We start from the raw sequence: 23,133 nt of genomic DNA, 5'->3' as shown, positions 1-23,133 counted from the left end.
ATACCTGTAGTAGGTGCCAAAAAAGTTCAGTGGCTGATAAAGTTGAACTATATAGGTGATAAAGAGAACGAAATCTCCAACCTTGAAAACAAATACATACAAATACATATGTGTATGTTATTTACCGGCTGGGAGGTCCCGATCGAAAAATATTTTTTCCAAGTGCGACAGAATAACTAATAGAAACTGATACCTGAAATGTTCCATTAATGACCAAGTGACCACAATAAATAGTTCCGGTCAAAAGTCCTGCAGTAACAATGAGATTCTGGACGATATTGAGAACATTAAGACTCGCTAGCGATTCCCATTCACATGTCTAAAAATATCCACAGAAATTACATTATGACGGCGAAAATAAAAATTATCCGAACGACAGTCGATGTTCCGAAGAACAGTGATAAGCAACAGAGGTCGCTGTTTGGTTCGAATAAGAAGGCGAAGGCCGATGTAGACAACACCTGCAGTTCAACAAAATTGACGTCTGTATTCTATTAAAGCTCAACCTTACACGCACTGAATTGGTCTTCCGATATCATCTTATAACTATTTAAGGGTGTTATTTTTACTTCACTGATTGCTTGATTTGAAATATTTTAACGCAACTTTTGCCATGGATGAACAAACGAGTTTGCTATTGATTTGAGGGAGTGCGATTACTGTATCGTAATACAGTAATCGCACTCCCGCGCGTGTAAAAGTTTGAAAGAATTGTGCAAATAAAGAACAACTTTAAGGCTTACGTTTGTTCTGACGTAAAAGTGTTGAGCTTTTGGAATGTTTTCATGCGTATTTCGAAAGACTTTTGCGACACGAGCTCCATCATTAAAAGAAGGTACGCGACAACGTACATGTGTAGCCTCGTCGTTCGTGTGTTTACGTCCGCAGGTGGTGCAGTAGCTCCCAAAGAAATTTCAAAAAATTTAAGTTTATTGTATTTTTGAACGAAAGTATTTTGTGAAATGAACGCTATATGTTCGTCTCAGTAGGGTATCATAGGTCGTTCACTCGCGAGAAATCGTGCGTATGTTTACAGACAATATTGAAAATAAAATATTGTCAACATAAAGATCAGACCGCAGCAAATCGTCCTCAAAAAAGCCGTAAGAATTTATTTGTATATAATTATTTATATTTAAAAAAGCACGCAACGTTTCATCTTGACTCGAGACATTCAGACTAATAGCAGAGATTGTGTTAGGGCTTTTTCTGTTGGGGTAAAAAAAAACTCTCATATCTACCGACCCCTTCTTAAGTCCCATTCATGTAAAACCAACTATTCACCCTATTGCTTTAAAATCATCGACACCGCAGACACCTCATTCTCCCTTAAAATCAAAGCACTCCAAATCAACAAAACTAACCCTGACCTCAATGTTCAAGTTTTTACATTCAACACAATATGTAGTTTCTTTACATCAATTTCAGAGTGCCACTGACGTAGTCCCATTTTGAAGTCCTCAGAAAGTAAAAACGCATACCTTCATAACACCGTGGAGCAAAAGCGTTCACCGCGTTGCCATAATACATGCGCACAAAACTCAGACAGATCGTCTTAGTCTTACTGACATCGTACAAGAATACGTAGCTTGCAGTGAGCACCACCAAACGTTCTGGTTATTAGTCGAATTCTTTGTTTTGTGTAATATATTGATTGTATTATATATACTTCCCTTTTGCATAAATTGTACTACGTGTATATTGTAAGGAAGTACAACTAAATGATAAAGTTTTCATAACTTAGTATAAGTGCTGCGTTTGTACAGGACACTAGAATATTTGGAGTCCCCCCACCCCAGAAGCCACTACTCGTATGTCATATACTTGTCTCATCCGTATTTAACACATGTATTATTTTAGGGCGTACGGTGGCCCGTGTTGTCTAAATAACATTGTGACAAGACTTTCTTTCCGACTACTCAGTTCCGATCGGAACTTAAGTTTTATCTTTTCATGCAGAGGCATTGGAAATAACAAATATGTCATTGTATTTAATGCCCATAGTTTGACTCACATCATGTGTTTAAATGGATTGTTTAAACGGATTGACGTAATTGATGTTCTGTTGAGCCAACAGCAACATTATACCATAAAAACTCGAAAGAAAAATACATTTAGCTTTCGAGTATTCATTGAAAACAAGTTGTTCATGATATATCCAGTACAGCACGCATGCGCGTGGCTACCTGCAAAAATGTGAAACTTTAAATGACGTCACACTTGCTCATTATTTTTTCGCGAGTTCGGACCGATTAAACTTTCTCATTCAAAAAATTGACACTAGGTAAATACCTGATAATCTTCGATGGCAGAATTATAACGATCAACTTCATAATCCTCGGCATTATAGTATTTCACCTTTATAGACAAAAGATAAATAGTATCTTATAATCAACAAGTAGATTAAAGTGCACAGTTATAATCTCCGAGGCGACAAATAAGCCAAATAATGTAATTACTCTGGCATAAAATGTACAATACCAGGAAGAGGATTTCCACCGAATAACAAGTAAACCAATAAGACAATCGATAATTAGGTCAGGACAGGACGAAAAGTGAGTTTTTAGGTTACAATTATTGGCTGAAATGGAGGTCATTATCCGCGAATAATTGCCAACGGGTGAGTCAAATTATAGGATGATTGCCTACAATGGCGTTCGTGACAATGCTATCGATTATGATTTGCCAATGAATGCATTAGATTTTCTTAAAACGCGATTTCGAGAGTCGTGTTTTTGTTACACAATTCATTATTAATGATCTCCTGCCTGACAATTTAGGGGTAAGAAGGATATTTCTGTCTTAATAACGTGCTTTCATCAACAAGATTATGCAACACAAACGAATATTTTCGAAATATAAAAGGGCTAAAGGTTCCATTTACTTCTTGGGACCACGAATATTTTTGTGAGAACTCTCGACCTTCGGTCTGGCGTTTCTACTGATCTGCTTTCGAATTCTCCCTGACGTCTCCTCGGTTTGCACGAGGACGTAAACTATTGAAAAATTTAACAAATTTCGTGCCATTAACGAGGAAGACATTCACCATTTAACCAAAAATATGTTTGTTCGAATTGCTGGAACCAGCTGTTTCAAATCGCACAGAGATAAAGCTGACAAAACTCTATCAACAATTAACAAACACGCAAAATCCGACGACACTATAATACTATAATACTAAAAGCTCTACTTGTGATTATCTGCGTGACAGACTGTCGTGATGCACAACACACAACCGACATTTCCAACCTATACGACAAAATTAATGACATACACTCACCACGTCAATTTTCTACTCCCGATTATACTCTTAATAACGCTACTACTTTACGCAGTTTTCATTATAACAATTCTAATCGTTTGCGATTTATATATTTTTTGAAAAAAGGGGATTTGTGCAGATTTTCAAAAAGCCCTTGCTGGTTTGAAAGCTTCTGGAAAACTTCTCACTTTTCCTAATCCATTAATCCATTTACAAATAGCAACACTTTCAAACTTTCTTGTATTTTCTTACGTCATTTGTTTGTAACGACTATTCAAGATCACGCTTGCTTACAAATAATCTCTTGGCTTGATAATGACTTAAATAAAGTCGAAATATTCCTTATAAATCTCTCGTTAATATAACTCGACTCTTGAGTTTACAAGATGATGCTTTTTGGAGTGTGTGTTTTATTATATTTCCTTAAATTGTAGGCAGGAAAATTTCACATTTTAATCATATTATAATTCACAAAGGAATAATTCTACGCAACCTCAAATGCGTAGCCGACTAAGAACAACATAAATAGCCACCCCCCCTGCATTCATCAAGGTAATAGTCATATGATGAATGGCAATATGGAAGCTAAATAAGAGATTGAATGTCAAAAAAGAAACGCAGCGATAATTACCGTTTCAAAGTTTAGCAATGAATCAACTGCCTTTGCTTTTGTCAAATTATCCTTGAGATTCATCTGTCTTCTGTATTTTGTACGCCATTCAGTGATTGCAATCGTCAAACCTGAAAAAGACAAAAAGAATCGGTAAACGAAATTCATTTTCGAAGCCATTAAACGGCAATCAAGTTCCTTGTTAGTTTTCTGGATTCTTGTTTATTCGTGTATGAATGCATGTCATTCTTTCGTTATAAACAAACTTAGATTTTAGATAGATGTCTTGTGTGTATTGATGGTTTAGTATTGGAGCAATTTAGCCTAAACTTGCGAGTTTTTGCATTCAAATTTACCTAAATATTAGAAGATGCATAATATATGCATGATATCTTCTTCATGTCAATAAAATAAATAATTTCCTTTTTATTTTGTGCTAAATAAATTTTTCTTTATATTTTGTGCAATGTAGACGTTAAATTACGATCGAAACAGCAGCTTTTGAAAGCAGAAAAACCATATTTTTTGAAATGAGGCGAGTTTTCTTCTCTAGGGATACTTTAATTGTTTAGTATAGGGATACTTTAATTGTTTAGTATATTTTTATTCTATAGGGATACTACAACCATCAGCAAGCAACCGTTAACAGTGCATTCTAATCAAAGTTTCGAAAAGCTACTTTGAGCTGTCAAAATTATCACTTCGGAAGGCATAGCTAGTAGTTTTGGGAGCGTAACTTAAGGTTTTGACGATACAACTCGTCCTTTGGCGACAAAACATTTCATGATATACCTTAAACGAGAGGAAGATGCATAATTATTGGTTACAAAGTTAGCAAGCGTGTCTGAATGTATCAATCAAGGGTCGTATTTTTCAAATAATCTCAGAAATTCGACAATTTCAAATAAAATATATCCCACTTACGCACACAAAGCAACAAGTTACGCCTTCAAAAGTGACAAGCTTGACAGCTCAAAGTAATAACTTTCGGATGACAAACACGCCAATTGTAACTTTGATAAGAATGCACAGTGTTAACAGCAGGTTGCAAATGGTTGTAATGAACCTCCTGTACCTCCTCTAGCCACGGCTAGGATGCGTACAAACCTCCATGCACCCTTCCCTAAATCCATGCGTGTACACTCATCCCGATGAATCTCCAACACAATCTTCGAAGGCAAAGTGAAGTTTATGACTTACCTAGGTATAATCCCATCGTGACCAAAACGACCAATCCGAAATATATGTTGAAGGCCAAAATGAAAAAAACTATGGCGATTGCTATGTCAACAAATACGGGAAGGATGTTGAACAACAAATAACTGAAAAAAATGATAAAATGCTAAAATCGTCAAACGTATAAAACATGAACAGGATGGACACTTTTTGAATTGGTGTAGAGAAACTTGTAATCATTGATGTCATCGCATTGTTCATTGTATGTTAAATGTTTGTAGCTGCAGATCATCAAAGTTAGTACAGTCCTGCATTAAAGAATCATTGTCAACCACAATGCAACGCGCGATCAATTGATCTTCGCGCCCATTTTCTTGGTTGAATAAATACACAAACGTTGTATAAGTTTGTAATCCGTGGATATTCTATGCATCTTTTGTGGACGTATATAAAAAACTGGTGCCACCCCTGTATAAATACAAATCCTTCCATGGTATGTAATATGAATGCATTTTCAATGACCATTACCTTAATAACGCATTGATACTAGTATTTCCACGGTCCACGATTCTTATAACCTCGCCTGTTTTCTACCCAAATGCCACCGTAACGACAAACTACAAGTGAAACAAACACATCAGATAAGACAGTGATTTCCCTGTCATTTCTGCATAACATGATTTAACATCAACATGCACATTTTGGCATGGTTTATACAGCTAATATTAGCATGTGATAGAGATTGTTGTCTTAACTGGACTAAAGGGTGTCCCTCTTTAAAAAAATCTAAGCTAAACAGAACTCGCACAAGAAGTATATACGTATAAAATGAAATCCGCATAAGATAATTTAGTCCGCAATAGCTATTTGTTCCGTCTGGTTAATTTAGTCAAAATGTTTGTCCATATTCGTAGCAACTTACGGAAAATATGATTAAGTTTTTCTGGCCGTAAAAACTCAGTTACTGTTCCTTTGATGTTGCAAAGCTTTTGCGTAATAAATTTAAGATGAAAATCAGTGTGCACAGAACTTTTAATTATTATTGCTTTAGATAAAACGGTCGTGTCACAATGAAAATTGGTTGTAATGGGCAAAGTTCTACCTTGATGATTTGGCAATTATAACGGACCAATGGAATTTTTAAGGCAGTAGTAGCTACAATTGTGATCATAACTATCAAAAAATAAACCGACTTATTCGGACATGCTGCTCATATTAGCATGAGGTCGTTTAACTTATACTTTTTCTATTCTTTTCTTCAACTTCACTTCAGGTAATAGCGTAGTTTCGTGTGCAATCATGGATAAATATGCACGAGTGAGTTTTTCCAAGACTGCAGCGAAATAGCACGAGTCCGAAGAACGACTTTACGACGAATGCTATTTACCTGTGCAAGTGTGCAAACAATCTTACTTGAACAGCACGACTCGTATACTGTTGCACTCTGATCCAAATAAACGATCGCAAATTTGTAATCATTCCCAAGGCACCTATGAAAAATTCAAACAAATTGACACACGCTTTGTTTGTTCAACAAATCAAATGTCAACATGGCGGTAGAGAGATTTCATGAAGGCGGTCGAGTGTAAGTATAAGAACGTTAAGCAAAAGCCGTGAAGTGATTCCGGGGGGGGGGGAGTCGTATACTTAGTAAGTACGCAACTTAAAGAGGGAGAGCGTGAATGATTAATGCGTACACTTTCATACAGGAGGAATACGGGGTGCTAAGCTGTCGTTTTGTTATGAAATGAGATTTTAGTATTAAAATGCATAAAAGTATTGGCTAAAGTGCATTTAGCATTGGTTTTATATAGAAAAGATAATATGAGAGATATGTTAATGCTTTTGTACACATAGATAGGGAGAAACTGTATGTTCGTGTATAAAGGGGGAGGGGTGTTCTATCAGTAAAAAAGGTACGCTTACTTGCAAAGTTTGAGTGGGTACTAAATGGATGATACCCGGGAGCGCAAGGCTGCATATTTATTTCTTAAAACATGTATGAAGGCATTTGGAGTGGAAAATAAAACTGAAATGTTTTGACCAATCAAATATTTCAAACAAAAGGTGTGTGATAAAGCAATGCTGACGATGCCTTACCGAAACTCTAATGTGCATTTCCAATATGTGGTAGTGCAGATACAACAATCGTCAAACAGAAATACATGCATGAAATCAAGAAGAGCTTTCAACTCACCTGTTCCACCTCCTTGTAAGAATCTTAAAGATATGTAGAGAACAATTAAATGAATGGGATTTGATTTTCCTTCCAAACCATCTTTGCCCGGAGTCAGGTAGTTAACTAGAAAACCGCAACGGTAGAAACAACAGTGAAAAAGGGTGAATGGGAAAAGGCAGACGATCTTGAAACGTCTCAAAATTTCGTTTATGTGATGGAACTTTTAAGTTAAAAATACTGTTTGAAAAGGATAATTGAAATGAAGAATAAGGTGAAAGTACGGTCTGAGAGCCTTAAAATTTGCAAGCAATTCTGATCAAACAGGATCGATTGTGTCGTATCGCATGCAATCAAACCCAGAGATATAATTTAAAGGATAATAGCTGTTGCAGTGGTTGACTTATCGCAAACGAAATTGTAAAACCTATCACCCTATCACTGAGACACAGGGCTATGCCAAAATATGAAATAGTTAAACGCTTCAGCCTGTCTAACAGAAGGAATAGAATAAGGGTAAAGGTGGGAAGCAGTACGCGAGCGGACATGCTACGGCATCAAGTAATCACCAAAATCTCATCCAAACTAGAGCAATCCTATGCACTCCCTGTAAAAACATCAGAATTCCCTAGTCTGGACGAGAGCATCTTATTCATCATCCAAACTGGATGGAGTATCTCTTTCTAACAGATTTTTTGGACATGTCATAAATACAAGCTCTCGTATACAGTGGAAGATTTGACTGATGACACTTAAGCCACATACGTTACCTATTTCACGGTATATGATTGGGATAAAAAGATTGATGACCCGTCCACCAGCCAATAGGGTAAAACACACTAAAACTCGAATCTGAAGAAGCCTAGAAAAACACCACACAAACGTTTTAGTCCATTATCGGGGGTCACAATCGCCATTGGGGAAAAATGTTCCTCAAAGTAAGTGCACGTAAAAAGATGATAGGTAAGTTTAAGGTATGTTCAATCCATTATTGTAATACCTAGTGACAAGTGACTCTCAATTGAGTTTCAATACCTAAACAGGTATTGCGTTACTTCGCCAAAGATTATCTTATGGCTTATCGCTTATAGCTTTCAATATATTAGCGGCTGTTTTGCGTACAAGTTGTCAGATAGAAGATCATAAGCAAGTGTTTGGAAAATACATGTGTTTTAAAAATACCTGAATTGAATTTCATCGTTGCTCAAAAGAAACACCTTTTAAATCAAGGCTGATTTCCCATGATACAATTGATGCGTACACGTGTGATGTGCTTGTTAAAAACTTAGTGAATTGTTGCAGGTTTGAATTTTCAAAAATAGAAAAAAAGTAAAGCCCTCATAACCACTCGCAATTTTTTCTTTTCAAAAGTAAATATGTGCAACTTCGCCGCTAATACATTGTTTATCAATCGATAATAAATATATTTCATAGGAACTTGCCAAACACATTTCTAAAGCAGTTTATACTCCGCTGAGGCCGGTTGCACGAAGGCCAAATAGCGCTGTCCACTGGATGACAAATTTTTCCGAACGTTTAAAAAATCTCTTATAAGAGAAAAATATACGATTTGAGCTGTGCAATCACTGAAATAAAATACTGATTTCGAGGATTACAAAATTTCTTTGTCGTAAAAAAATATAAACATCATTTTTACAAGTTTGAAATTTTTTGCTATCCAATGGATAGCGCTATCGGCCCCAGTATACAGGAGTAGGAAAGATTACGTACAACCATTATAACTGTTTCGTTTGTCGAACGCTTGGAGGATGAGAAAACCTTATGAAACACATACCGACGATTTGGCCACAGGAATGGCCAGATCAGCTTCACCTTCTTCCAGAAACCTTTGAATGTGGATGTTTGACCTTCCTCTGCCTGAAAGAATAGGGGTGATAGGGGGTTAGCGTGACTATAGCATAAATGCACATAGTGGTATACAGGGTGTCTCCTCCAAAAACGGAACCCGTACAAATAACTATGTATGCATTAATATGAAATCCACACAGGATAATTATTACTGCAATCGCTATATGTTCCGTCTGGTTAATTTAGTTACACGCTTGTCCATGTTAGCAGCAACTTATGGAAAATATGATGTCAGTTTTGTAGCCTTTCTAAGTCAGTTAAAGTCGCTTTGATATTACAATGCTTTTGCGTAATAAATTTGAGATGGGAATCAGTGCATGCAGTCAGTGGCGGATCTTTATGGTACGTCAAAATAAATTACTGAAGCACATTTTGCCATATATTTACATTTCTAAGCACCTCAGAGGCATATCCATTGGTGAAATTATATTCTTTAGAAGTTCAAAACCAATAGTGTTTTTCTGAAAGTACTTTACATTTAAAATTCAGTAGCCATAATTTATTTTAACTAACGCTGAATCCGCTACCGCATACGGTACTTTTAACTAATTTTGCTTCATATACGTAATTTACAAACCCTATAAAGTCCCTGAGTCCCAAAACTGTTAAAATCCTTAAACTGTTTGAATGGCTACTGATATTGGTGTGCATAATCATTTCAGTGAATTCATAATCAATTTATGCAGGCCCGTTTTTTTTGGGATACGCTGTCTAATGCTTCGTTTTTTGACAAAATTCTTAATAAAAAAGGAGCATCTTAAGATTAGCAAGTCTGGTATCTAACTTGTGCGAGCATAAGTATTATAACTAAATACATGATTCGGTACTGAACTACCGTTAACAAAACAATAAAAAACAGATAAAACAGGCCTTACCGTTGGGTGCCTCTAAGGATATCGTCATCGGCCGGCACCAAATGGGGCGGCTTATGGTACAATCCGGGCGCTTTGATGCCGAGAAGAAAAAGAAAACCCGAGAGCGAATAACGAATCCAAAACAAAATGAACTGCGTTAGGTCAACCGTGTTATGTCTTTGAAACCACCAATCGTCGTTGTTCCACGACAACAGCACGAGATTGTTCTTAAAGAACATCAACGACCAGTACAGAAGCAATGGCGTAGAATATCTAGAGATTTGAGCAACGTTTCGAGATTGCGTTTCGAACATTATGTCGAAATATGCCATAAACCAAGTCAGTGATGACAGGATGTCACAGAGCAATGTCACACCTTGTAGACGAGATGAATCCACTGAGCCTGCAATCAAACATTGGTATTAACTTTATATAAAGATGCCCGTACTAGCTTTACTAAATGTTCTCGTTCCTAAAATCAAAAACTACAGCTGGGGCAATGTTAGGAACCGTTAGACAGTTCCATTATCAAAACGGAAAAGTACAGTAGTCACGAGTAGAGTACATGCAACTATAACCTACGAATGACGTCTTATTTGGATGCCAAAAAAACAGCGAACTTTATTTAGGAAGTAAAAATTGTTTTTAGTTTTGCAGGTGAATTTAAAAGAAACGCGTTAATTTTTCCTCTAACATAAATTGGCGAGGAAAATCCTCTTTAAAAGATTCCTCTCATTGAGCTCAGATCGGTTTTACAGGCTAATGCAAACTCAGATATCAACCAATCAGCACACGCGATATATTGTTGTAATTGCATAATATATATTCAAAGTTTGTTCTTGTTCGTGATTTGTCGATGGATGAAAACTAACTCAATAGTATTGCAATGTATTTCACAACTGGATGAAACATAATATGTACGTTAATATTGAATATACTTAATTCGAAAGAAACTCGTTGCCTGCATCTCGACAGAATAAAAATGTGTGGCACTCAACGGGAAGGGGGGGGGAGGAGGCATGGAAAAACAAACATAACAGAGTATATTAAAGCGCGTTGTACTAGCATTTTTTTTATCGAGATCGGTGAAACAAAATAGAAGGGTGCTGGAGATGTGCGAATTTCCCAACAAAACACTTGTGTACCAAATAATTAAGCAAAAGAAATTGCGATTAATGCTTAATGGAGCGCACTTCCTAAAGTCTCCCAATGATCATAAAAAGGTAACGGAACTAAAAAAAGAAACGGCGACATGCACAGCAACAGGTAGCCATAGAAATCTAATTCAAAGAAGAGCATCCCCCATATCACCTCATAACCATCGTGAATCCATTCCTATTCGAAACTACAGTTATATCGTACAGTTGATGTAATCGTACCCAAAAGCAATAAGCATTCAATATATGGTGCTATGGGTCACACAGCGTGAAAAATTGAAAATTTACCACGATTCAAAGATTTTTACCCAGGACGGATTTTCTAGGGGTCGAGGGTGATGCCGCCCCAACTTACAGAATTCACCCCCCTTCCACAAATAAATTGTTCATTAAACTAAGAGGTATTTTTATATCCCCGATTTTGAGCAAAACAAATCAGTAGTACAGGCGAACAGAGATTTTCTGGACAATGTTTAAACTCTCTACACTACCTTTCGTGACTTCACTCAACGACCACCTCAATAATCCTTACTCCTTAACCTTTTCCTACGCCACATCTATACTGCTTCACTCCCCTCCTTCCCCCGAAAATTTTTTAGCACTGCTCCTGTAGAAAATATGAAATTTGGCTGACACTTTTAATGACGTTTTAGGAAACGAAAGAAATGTTGCACACGGTGAAAATCCTCTCACCTGTCGCGATGAGATCCACCAAGGGCAACAAAATTTGACAAATATGAAAAAACAGCTGGCACGTATACCAAAATGATGTTCGATAATTCTCGCCGTAAATAAAACTAGCGGGATCATCGACAAACGTCACTGAGTCCGAATTTGTCTTGTCCGTATTGAACAAAAGATCGTTAGCCGGGGACTCCACTGATTGTTCAAAATCTTGAATGTTCCCATAGCGTCTTCTTTTCATTTGTCGCGAGTAAGCCATCCGGACGAGTTGTGGTAGACAGGCGAAAACGACGACAAGGAGCAACAAAACCGAAGAAACAGTTTCAAACAAACATCTTGGTAGACCGTGATTGTACGCGACATCTTCGTCCAAACGCTTGCCGTTCTCGCAAAAACTTGTGAAAGCCATGATTCAATACACGTGGCACACCTTAATGAGCGAACATCATGATAATTATAAGTACTGTAAGGAATTGTAGACGTTCGCAAAGGAAAAGGAAAGAAGACGAATAGTCTATGGAGGTCAGACTAAGCACATAACAAAAAGATTAATTGTGCGGTCTCTGCTTTTGCTGTGGGTATCTCACGTGGCTCATTGCCTGTCATTGACAAAGAATCAATTTTTCCTTGAAGGAGAATATATTCTTTTGAGGTTGATAAATGTTTTCCCATCGGAGTTTTATGATGCAATAGCAAAATACAAGACTAAAGTCACAGATACTCAGGACAACTGACTGGGCAATATGATGCTCTACGGTTAAGAATTTCAAGTTTATTACAACCGTACAATGTGTTATCTTAGATAAAATGAAGTCACAAATCATAGAGCTATAATAGTACAATACCATCCATGATAAGCAATTCACTTCATTTCATAAATAAATGCAGTGTATTGACTTTTAAAAGTATTCACTAACATAATTATGATTCACATTATAAAGAGTCAACTATTCCTTTTAGATGTGCTGCACCATTAACAGTTCTATCAGTTGTAAAAGTTTTATTTATAATTCCTATGGAATGTTAATCATTGCGAGTGAGTTTGCAAAGTGCTGTTGCTCTGTGCTCTGCACAAAGCCTCATTAAACAGTATAGATGCAGGTTGAAATGGCACAATACATACATTATGATGCATGTCACCTTTGTAACAAAATGGCAATCAAGAAATAGTGTCCATAATGCAGATAATAATTAAGGATGTCTATACCTGCAATAGTCCCCCCTGTACAAGTAATAATTTTACTTTTCAACCAATTGTTAAAAATGTCAATGATTGGCTTTGCTGTACTTATTTCTCACTGGGCATTGCATAATTTCAAAAATTATAATATCTAAAAAATTGTAGGTCCACCCAATTGTGATCTCTATGCTGCTACTTATTGAAATCCTATAGTTTCTGACAATTTTTTATAGCAGAGGGTGTATGTATCATTGACAAGAAGTGTGATGAAAGATTGTCAACTTAATCGTCATAATTGTACAAAAAATATGCTTTCATAATGCAATGCCCATGTAGACTAAAAACAAAAACATTTGTTCACTTGTTCACATTCAAAAGGAAAAAATCAGTATGTGTTGTCCAATGGCAAACTTGTTAACATGAACAATGAAATATAATGCTGCATTTTTTAGTGTAATAACAAGATGGCAGCCAAGCACAATGTGACCACCGTGGATTCAGTAGCAACCTCTGCTACAATGAAAATATCAAGGTACTGGCTCTTTCACAACAGTGAAATAATGGTGTAACAGCGCAATAAAATTCGAGCAAGTGGCATTTTTCGACATGACAGATACAGCTCACAATTCAAAAGAATTTTAAAGCACAGCACACTCAAAATTCCTCACTCAATAATAACTTTCGGGTAATTTGTGTAGTAGATACATGGACGCATTGAACACAGCAGATTACGTAATATGAAAACTAGTAAATAGCCCTTGAGATGAATATGTATAAATTCAAATGAGAACATACTTTTTACTTAACAGACATTGGTCTACACGAAGGGAAATGCCGATCTATTTGCTCATATTTACGGACCATTTTCCCTGGGGAAACAGATTTCACGGGGTAACACAGCCAACATGATAGCGCTGAAAGGTCCGTGCAAGCCGGTGCATGCTGTCTATTGACTTATTCATACACATCACTATTTGTAAATATACAAGCACAATTATAATTTATAAATCATAATTAAACCCAAATTTATAAACATACATACCTTCAATGATTCAAACAAATAGAAATAGATTCATGCACACAAACACTGTCAGACTCAAACCATTTAATTGACCACCCAGAGCATAAACCGTAAACATTCCACTCGTCAAAATTTAAATTTTTAGTGGTTTTGTAAAATGCGCGCCCACGTTTAATTGCCAAACGTCAGCGGCTACTTCATACTGGGATTTTACGAAAAGATATATTTAAAGTCTATCTTGAAAAATGAAAGCGAAATTAAAAAGAATAACTAAATTTTCTGAGGAAGAATGCTCATATGGATGCAACAACTGGGTAGCCCCAGGCCAAATTTTAGTCCTGCCCTCTTAGAATCGGAACATTATCGTGACTCATCTGGTCAGAAATATATTTTTTAATAGATAGTGAGCACAGAAAAAATACATAGCTGGACTAAATAAGTTGAGTCAGTTATGGCACTGTTCATCCTTCTAAAGGATGTAGCAAAAAGTAGACCATTTTGAAACGGTAAAAACTTTAAAGTGGCGAGAGCTTTGATATAAGCACCACACATAAAACGTTTTCCCTCGAGATAGTTTTTGATAAGTGCTAAATGAAAAATCCCGAACTGCCTCTATGAGCCAATTGTGATTGCCAACGAGTAACGTTGCTTCATAGTAAGCGAAACTAACGATGCCATTTTAATTCCAATTTTGAAATTGGGTATTTTTTAATTCAAATGACTATACCCCTTTAGTAAAGCACGAGTGACCTCGCTCTTCATATGGCAGTTAGCAAGTTAACAAAAGTCTGCTTAGTGCTTTGTTTAAATATCTGGTATTCACTTACTTTGATTATATATCACAATAAAATTTGGAGAAACATTTTTAAGCGGCGTTTTGTGAGATTGCCTGGGTTGGTAAGGTAGAGAATAACCAGTGACGCCAGAATAACGCTAATTGGGGGGGTGGGGGTGAGGATAATATTCATAAATGCACGTTATACTTTATTATTTTCTATTGAAATAAATTGTCATTAGGGATTATAACATATGATTATATGAATTCTTGACTTGCAACCATTCTCTTGAGATTTACCAAACAATATAACACGCCCACGTCGGCTGGTGCCAACAATAACTCTGATAAAATATTCTTTTGTATCACACGACCAACAAGGCTGAATTGCAAGTCAAGAATTGCACGTCCCCTTACATTAGCGATGTTCCGGCGTAACTGATAAGGATGAAAGTACACGTCCACTATATCACCGTCTCTGCAAGTCAACACGACAACTAAAAAGTTTCATTAGATGAACAACTCGTGCGTTCAATCTTCACTTTTATGAATTCTTTTTTGCCATAAGTAAACCGTTCTCAATCATTCTACAGAGATAAACTTGAAAGTGGAGGAAGCAGCCACATGGGCGCTCAAAACAATAAAGCCTCATTATGACGTCAGGCGAAATGCAAAACACCGTGTATCGAAATAAAGACCTTTAGGAAATGACGAATTATGATGATATCAATGCCTTATGCTAATCCCACCATAATCCCACGGATACATACAGTGGAATTAGCATAGTGACCAAGCATTGAATTATCACAGCAGGTTAATTTCTAAAGGTTAATAAAAATAGTCTTTTCTGTTCGACTTCAAACATGGCGGAAGTGACGTAGCCATGACGTAACATACAAATCATATACATTTATAAAATTTCAACGGATGTACAGAGAAGTACAATTTATCAAACAAGTTTTATAAGGCGTATCACAAAAACATGAGAACCGATGCATGTCTGCAAGAACCATAAAAATCAAATATTTATTTCGTCATAATTTCATTTAATAATTTGACAATGTCATGTAAACAAAAGTACGAGCAATATGATATAAATTCATCGTTACTATCGAAAATAAAATGAAAAGAAAATTCTAAAAAAAGTGTCAGACAACTGTAGTTACTCAAATTCATTCATTATCGTATCCCTGTTGTTGATGTGTTTAGTGGTTGGCAGCGTACAAATGTTGGCATTAATAAACTTGTAAAAAGTCGCAAAACCACGAATATTTGTAGCACATGCATTGAATCGATTATTTAACAAAATGAATAAAGAGTAGTTTGGAAAACAACATTTACTGCCTTGTACGTCTGCGAACAATTTCGTTAATGTAAGCTTTCATCAGTTTGGCTATTTCGACCACCTACAGAGGACAAAAGAAAGTCAATCATTGGGAAATTCGTGAAGGACCTGACAGGCAATTTTATCCTCGGAAATTCAAAACGACAATTAGAATTCACACTTTGATGGATATTTATGTCACGTGAAAGTCAAATCTTAAACGCAAAAATCAGAGGTAGCGAAAATCATCGACATTCCTAGAAAGAAATGCGAGCACTTTCTTTTCTTTGAAGGTATTAGAAAAGTATCTTCGTGCGTCGTTTTATTATTAATTTAACGTATTGTACCTGTGACGTCTCGAAAATCATTTCCCCGCGGTCTTCGACAATAATTTTGTAAACGTTGCTTTTAGGTGCACCAAACGACAAGATGCTACAAAAAGTAATGAAGAAATTTTTTATCAACTAAGACCTCGACCCAAATCTTCCCTTGGAACGAAGATAAAAATGTCCAGAAAAAACCCTGTCACATTTAAGAAATGAAAGATGTTTATTTGCGCAAATTGACTACACAGGCTATACGTGTCACTTATATAGGCTACACGTGACACTATCAGATTGAAAGACTCGAGGAACGACTAGCTTTTGCCAGCAAAAACTGTACAAATAACATGAATGCAACACAAACAAAGTCATCGAAAGCCAGCTAGTCTATAGGTTCAGCACATACTTCATAAGTGTACAAATAACTTGAATGCAAGACAAACAAAGTTATCAAAACCAAGCTTGCCAATAGATACAGCACATACTTCACAACTGTACAAATAACTTGAATGCAAGACAAACACAGTCATCAAAAGCCAGCTAGCCAATAGATACAGCACATACTCGACAGCTGCACAAATAACATGAATGCAAGACGGACACATGCAGTTATCAAAACCAAGCTAGCCAATATATACAGCACACATTGCACAACTTGAAGAGCGATCGTCTTACTATTCATATTCGCAGGTCATAATTGCTCTCGATTCGTATCTTTTGTAGACAGCAACTCCATGTAGACTGACACCAAGCCACAATTCGGGTGGGAAATTCGCGTTGGTGGACTAAAAGAAACACTGGCAAGCTATTATTGCAAACTAAACAGTTGTTAACAATGACACACAGAAATCCAGGCTTCAACGAAGAAAAATATTGTAATTTGAAAAGAAGAAATAAATGACCATAACAAAGTTACAAAACATTCCTGCCAGGAGGATTCATATATACGTGCACTCGAACCAATTTCCGTAAAAGATTTGTATGAAAAAAATATGTTGTTTCAACTGACCTTAACGTCAAATAACGTCGAGGTATAGCCGGGCCATTTTTCTAAGATCTCTACATACTGGCTTTGCGCTTCCTCGCATGTCATTCCCTAGAAAATAGTTATTGAAGAACTTTTAAATCATGGGACATGCCACGGATTAATAACAATGGTTCGAGATGTGTGTTTTGATCAATTTATGTTGAAGCCATGGAGTCATATTCAAGGCTACCGACATGTACGCATCGCGTACTTATTTTTTAAAGATAGTAATGAGTTATACAAAATTATTCAGAAACCAATCCCCTAGATGTCTAACTACCGTGTCATCGTTGGTCAAGGCGAGGCGAGGACGCAAATCTTAAAATAAAAAATAAGTTAAAAGAAAAAACCAATCGTATCGAATATTTTATAAATCAAACCTAGCTTTACAAATGTACATGAAATCATGAAAAGCAGATATTAGTTGTAAGTATCATCAGTTTTGCCACCTTTCAAGATGGCGGCTTTCGTCACTCGCAACTCGTAACGATATGACGTATTGGCGGAGCCAGATAACTAGTAGATTGGGTTCTAGGCCATAGCATAAATGGGGTTGTTTGGAAAAATACATCGTTCATCTTCCAATAAATGTGCTTATTAATAGTTACAAGCAATCAACAATTATTCGATGATGTTGAGCATGTCATCAAAGAATTGTTCATCATGAAATGTGATCGAAGGAAAAACACCCGAAATATGAGTTTTATTAACCAGTTGACACAATTTGAAAGGATTTATTATTCAATGACGAAAAATAGAAATAAAAACTGAAAGCCAACCATTGCAATATGGCGAGGACGACAAAAGAAAGAAAGATTTTGTTTCGGGTAAAATAACGCCTTATAATAAGTCTTTCATAAGCCTCGCTTTCGTGGACTTCACAGAGAAGTATCGGAGGGGCTTTAAATACAAAACCTAGCCGTAGGTGCTTAGTCTACACAAAAACACCGCGGTTGAGCTTTCCATTCCATATCATTTTGCTATCAAATTATTGCTTGAAAATTTACTGATGTGATGCATAAAAATAACAGCAAGACGACACATAGCGAATGTTTTACTTCATGCTTAGCTATCTCTACTTATCCCCACACAATATACTCTTACTTTATTTCCTTTCCAGTAATCACATATGGAGCTTTTAATATAGGACGACTCTGCTTTTTGCTCTGCTTCCTCGATTTCCTTTTCTTCCGCCTCATCGCTCAAGCCTGAAAACATACTCACACACATTAAGTCCTGCATGATTTTACGGGCTTTTATATCTTCATCTGAAACATGTCTTCTTCGTGCATTAAAGACGTCTTCCTCGCGATCTTTTTGGGAAAACGCCTATGCATTTGACTGTGCGTTTTTGAAAAAGTAAAGTGGATTATAGTTGGAAAAATACTATGAAACTAACGTTTGACTTCTTTCAATGGAGCATACAAAGTTACAATTACTTTGTGATAGCTTCGTGACAACCAGTTAAGAAAAAGTATTAACATGGCAATTACACTCTTCTACAGTGCAAGTAAAGCTTTTCAACAGTGCAATTACGGATAAACTGAAGTATTCCCGAAAACAAAAAAACATCTAATTTACTCAATCGTCGACAGTGCGTGAAGCACTGACTAAAATATTAGTAAACGTAGTATTACAAAATAACACCATGGCAAATGGGCTACTCAACCTCTCTCGGCTTACGAGGACATTTAATCGCTAAGTATAACCTCACTACCAAGGTTATACTTATAAAAAAACGCATTTTACAAGCATGCAGTCAAAGTGAAAGGTAAACGCGGCACAGTAAGTAAAGTAAACACGACAAAAATAAATAAACTTATATCGAAATATAAAGACAAATTTGCTTAGTTCCGTTCTTTATTATGTATCGTAATAATCATTGCGCATTTGCTGTGGGATTGCTTAGATTTTGAACGTTAACGCGACGACGTATTGATGTCATCAGCTTTCGCATTTCTTCCATCTTTTCCAACATTCCAGATTTGTCAAATGACCGGATGACACTGTTCTCGCATAATGATGCATTTTCCTCTCCATCTTCGTCGATGCTTCCTCGCAAAGAAAAACGCTGACGCAAGCTCACAACATCGTTCTCGACGTTCCTCGGCTCGCTCATCTCCAAGTCGTCTATGGCGAAGAATCTCGGACGAACAATGCGCATGAGCTGTAATAAGAACAAGAAAGGTTCAGCCCATTTCTGGATGAAAAAAAGGATTTTTTCTAGCTTACAAAAATAAACTTTGAGAAAGAGAAAAGACCGAAGAAAGATTCAAATTTTGAAATAACTGACCTAGTAGTAAAACCCAGAAATATATCTAATGAAATTTGCATGGTAATGCAATCCAGTTAAGACAATTCAAATTTAAAGCATGCATTACCATCGTAACAAGGCAACAAAGTTGACTAATTGCACTTACTCTCCGAACATTTGTGTGTCCGCCGTTGTCTACAGTCCCATCTGAATCCTCGTTTTCAAACGGAAATTTCTCAAACAAAACCCTTTCTCGATGACTCGATAAAATGTCGTCATGCTCGATATTTGTCAACAGCGATGATCCAATGAAGGTACGAATTGATGACAAGGAGGAAATATTCTCCATGTTCGGATTAAACCAGTTCATGGCACTTGCATATGCCCATTTCAAATAGATACGAACGGATTTTCGAGCGGATTGATCCATAAAGATTATGTACGCTACGCAGCAAGATAATATCAACGGAAAAATTGTGAACGGTAGACATAATGCAAAAATGACGAAGCTAAATGCGACACACGACAAAATCACCAAGACAAACGGAGCCATTCCCAGTCCCAAGAGTAGATAAACAAATGCACGCGAAAAAGCCACCATGAAATCCGTGGAAAACGAGATCATGCAGTTCGTTGAAAATGCCTGGTTAAGAATGAAGATAAATTATCGACTGTTAGGAATTGCAAGCGATGCGTCCAAATCGCGCATGCTCAAGTAGCTATTTATACAGTTGGTTTCAACAACAGATAGATTAATACACACACACAATGCTGTATAGACTTGTGCTAGTGACCAAGAGATCAACGCGTCTCTTCAGATCATCAAAATCATCAAAATCAACGTAATGTACAGTAGCTAATCAAATCATTGCATGCAGCAGAGAACAAGACAAAATCATGACAAATCATTCCAAACCAAATAACCAAAGCGAATAACCAAAAACGAAGAATACGAAGCAAAGCGGCCTCACACCAAAAACATAGAACATAAAAAATAAGCGCCCTGGTATGAGCTTGTGGATATTTTTGCAGAAAAAAAGGGAAAATATGGACATTGAACTAACCTGCTTGGTGTTTCACCATCAACCTTGCTTTCGTGTCGTCGTTCTTTCGCCATGTCGAAAACGAACGATTTCATTGGAGCAGTGCATTAATTATTGCGTAAACTAATTACCTAATCGCCATCAATTGCAGCGCTACGCACAAGCTTGAGATCCTGATGAATGAGACTTATAGGGCAGTAATGATAGCTAGATCATTATTTTGCAGAAGCACTATTGCTAATGTGCGTTTAATATAGACGACAAGTTTTTTGAAAATAGACATGTTTCGGCATCTCATGATGCCATCTTCAGTATATCTGATCTTCAGTATATGTGATGCCATCTTCAGTATATGTGATGCCATCTTCAGTATATGTGATGCCATCTTCAGTATGTGTTCACATATACTGAAGATGGCATCATGAGATGCCGAAACATGTCTATTCTCAAAAAACTCGTCGTCTATATTAAATGCACATTATATGCTAGATCATTACTGCCCTACGTCAGCCTCACAACGTCGTTCGCCCAAATAAAGCAAAATGAAAGAGGTATAACGTAATTATTCTCTCTTTCAGCGATAATTCAATTTTTCAAAGAACTGTTTACAGAACGCCAGGACTATTGTCAGCAATCCGGCATCGATAATCGGTAATCACAAGTTTCGCAAGAAACCATGCTAGCTAATCAAAACAATCGTTTCTTACAAAAAAAAACCCGCTAAGTAATTGTGAAGCTTTGACAATTACATTCCCAAAAAAAGGCAACATTCGCCAAGTTTTCATTTGCGCTGGATTGAACAGAAACACATGTTTGTTGATGTATACCATCTAGGTTAGTGCAGTCCTACACGAGAAGGACTGTCGGTGTTGGTGTTGATCTGTCACTTGACTCTGAAGCTGACTTAGCGCTAAGGTTTGTCGAAACAAAGTAAATGGTTTGAGCCCGGGAGTATCGTTACATGTTTGTAAATGTAGATCGTCCAGGTTGGTATAGTCCTGAGAAGGACTGTTTTTGTTGTTGTTGACTGACGTTTCGACAACCTTAGCGGTAGTCATCTTCAGACTCAAAAAACACAGATGAAGTTGACGATTATCTACGTTTCAAACGAGTTTAAAAAACACATTTAAATAACTAAGTTACCTCGACTAACAAGTGGTGACACAACTTTCCTGATTGAGCCCTAAACAAAATAGCGGTAATAGCTATTATATATCATGTCAAGAATAGCGATACAAGTTTCGCAGAAAACTAGAAATCAGAAATCTTATTTCAGCATATTAAAGAGGCAGACGAGGCAGCTTTCGTTCATTTACGTCGTTGTTGGTCTAACTCTTTTTCATTATATATGAGCAATATTTTGACCATTTTATACATCAAATCGTCGATACTCTGGTGTGCGACACATTTTTCAAACTCTTGGAATTAAAACTTGCTCATAGCTAACAGTAAATCCTTTCTCTGTCATACGCGAGATGTGTTAACGAGAAATAGCTGCGAACCATGGCGTAGCCAGCTCGCAAATTTAGTCCTGCGGTGCAAATTTTTCGCAGTTCGCTCATTGAAGAAACAATGCATTTCTAAGGAGATCAATAATGACAATGTTCCGACATTTATATAGTTGCACTAAAACGTACGGGCTGGCTAGACGCTACCTACTGGCTGCATGCGAACTATTTCTTCTCTTCGTTAATTCCATCATTTCAATAAAAGTATAGTTCTCATCATACAACTAAACGTATAATCGCAAAGATTCCCTACCATGAGTGTTCCCGATAACTTTTCGCGTGCAAGATGACTGGCTTTCGAAGCACTTCTATCTCGGAGTCTTTTGATCTTTTCCACTGGAAACACCGCGGCCATATTGTCACTTAGAAATGAAACAACAGTGTACAATGTGAGTATCTAACTATTGTGTAATTTGGTTGGTAGTCACGTGACGTGATTGGTAACCTGGCCTACAGTACATAAAAACGTTATTCAGAGAATATGCATTGCAAATCGATATTTTCCTGGATTTTTCCATGCCCGTCTTTTCGTGAAAAAATTCTTTCACAAATCATACAATGCTCAATGGGGAAAAAATCAATAAATTTTGTTACGCGTAGCTCTTGACTTCTTACGAAGCAATAGTTATTCACTTCTTCTACAAATTCAATGAACCGTACTGATGTCAGCAAAGATCACAGTACATCGTTATGTACTTTAATCTGTTCTTTCTCCATTGAGTATGAAATTATGTAACTTCTGTAAGGAGGTAAAACGAATGGCCACACGTTTTGGTGACCTGCTTTAAGAAATTTCAGAATGGCAGAATTTGCAGTTTGAAACTATGAACAATTCGAAACTTAGCTACACTATTTTTGACGGTGTAGATCAAATTTGCAAACTCTTGTGA

At 36.7% G+C, this 23,133-nt stretch overlaps 3 protein-coding genes across 4 annotated transcripts in view; all 3 read right to left on the bottom strand.

Moving 5' to 3' along the window:
* LOC124438842 (ATP-binding cassette sub-family B member 6-like) overlaps positions 1-14,129 on the bottom strand; it is a 30,132-nt gene extending 16,003 nt beyond the window's left edge. Inside the window, 15 exon segments of the mRNA XM_046989057.1 lie at positions 5-81; positions 194-319; positions 2,293-2,358; positions 3,894-4,003; positions 5,073-5,194; positions 5,577-5,640; positions 5,643-5,665; positions 6,436-6,538; positions 7,246-7,350; positions 7,995-8,086; positions 9,020-9,102; positions 9,800-9,830; positions 9,969-10,350; positions 11,798-12,218; positions 14,011-14,129. Coding sequence (XP_046845013.1) covers positions 5-81; positions 194-319; positions 2,293-2,358; positions 3,894-4,003; positions 5,073-5,194; positions 5,577-5,640; positions 5,643-5,665; positions 6,436-6,538; positions 7,246-7,350; positions 7,995-8,086; positions 9,020-9,102; positions 9,800-9,830; positions 9,969-10,350; positions 11,798-12,197 — 1,784 coding nt within the window. The 5' untranslated portion in view covers positions 12,198-12,218; positions 14,011-14,129.
* Positions 14,130-15,765: 1,636 nt separating this feature from the next.
* Positions 15,766-23,133, bottom strand: part of LOC124434060 (unconventional myosin-X-like) — a 55,254-nt gene continuing 47,886 nt past the window's right edge. Inside the window, exons 54-60 of one of the 2 annotated variants that reach the window (XM_046983964.1) lie at positions 22,497-22,605; positions 21,879-21,918; positions 18,543-18,646; positions 17,421-17,507; positions 17,087-17,196; positions 16,436-16,520; positions 15,766-16,170 (exon numbers count right to left, since the gene is read on the bottom strand). In XM_046983964.1, coding sequence (XP_046839920.1) covers positions 16,102-16,170; positions 16,436-16,520; positions 17,087-17,196; positions 17,421-17,507; positions 18,543-18,646; positions 21,879-21,918; positions 22,497-22,605 — 604 coding nt within the window. In that variant the 3' untranslated portion in view covers positions 15,766-16,101. Of the gene's footprint in view, positions 16,171-16,435; positions 16,521-17,086; positions 17,197-17,420; positions 17,508-18,542; positions 18,647-21,878; positions 21,919-22,496; positions 22,606-23,133 lie in introns of those variants that run through there. The other variant, XM_046984036.1, reaches the window with a different exon arrangement.
* On the bottom strand, positions 18,988-20,332 carry LOC124434224. Its single transcript, XM_046984136.1, has 2 exons — positions 19,859-20,332; positions 18,988-19,605 (listed from the first exon to the last, which is right to left on the bottom strand). The coding sequence occupies exons 1-2, from the start codon at positions 20,315-20,317 to the stop codon at positions 19,318-19,320; spliced, it is 747 nt and encodes a 248-aa protein (XP_046840092.1). The 5' UTR covers positions 20,318-20,332; the 3' UTR covers positions 18,988-19,317.

Source organism: Xenia sp. Carnegie-2017, unplaced genomic scaffold (assembly GCF_021976095.1).
Source record: "Xenia sp. Carnegie-2017 unplaced genomic scaffold, XeniaSp_v1 HiC_scaffold_1, whole genome shotgun sequence".
In the NCBI taxonomy this organism is placed as follows: Eukaryota; Metazoa; Cnidaria; class Anthozoa; order Malacalcyonacea; family Xeniidae; genus Xenia; species Xenia sp. Carnegie-2017.
Note: the sequence above shows the minus strand (reverse complement) of the source record. Positions and strands in the feature narration are given on the sequence as shown.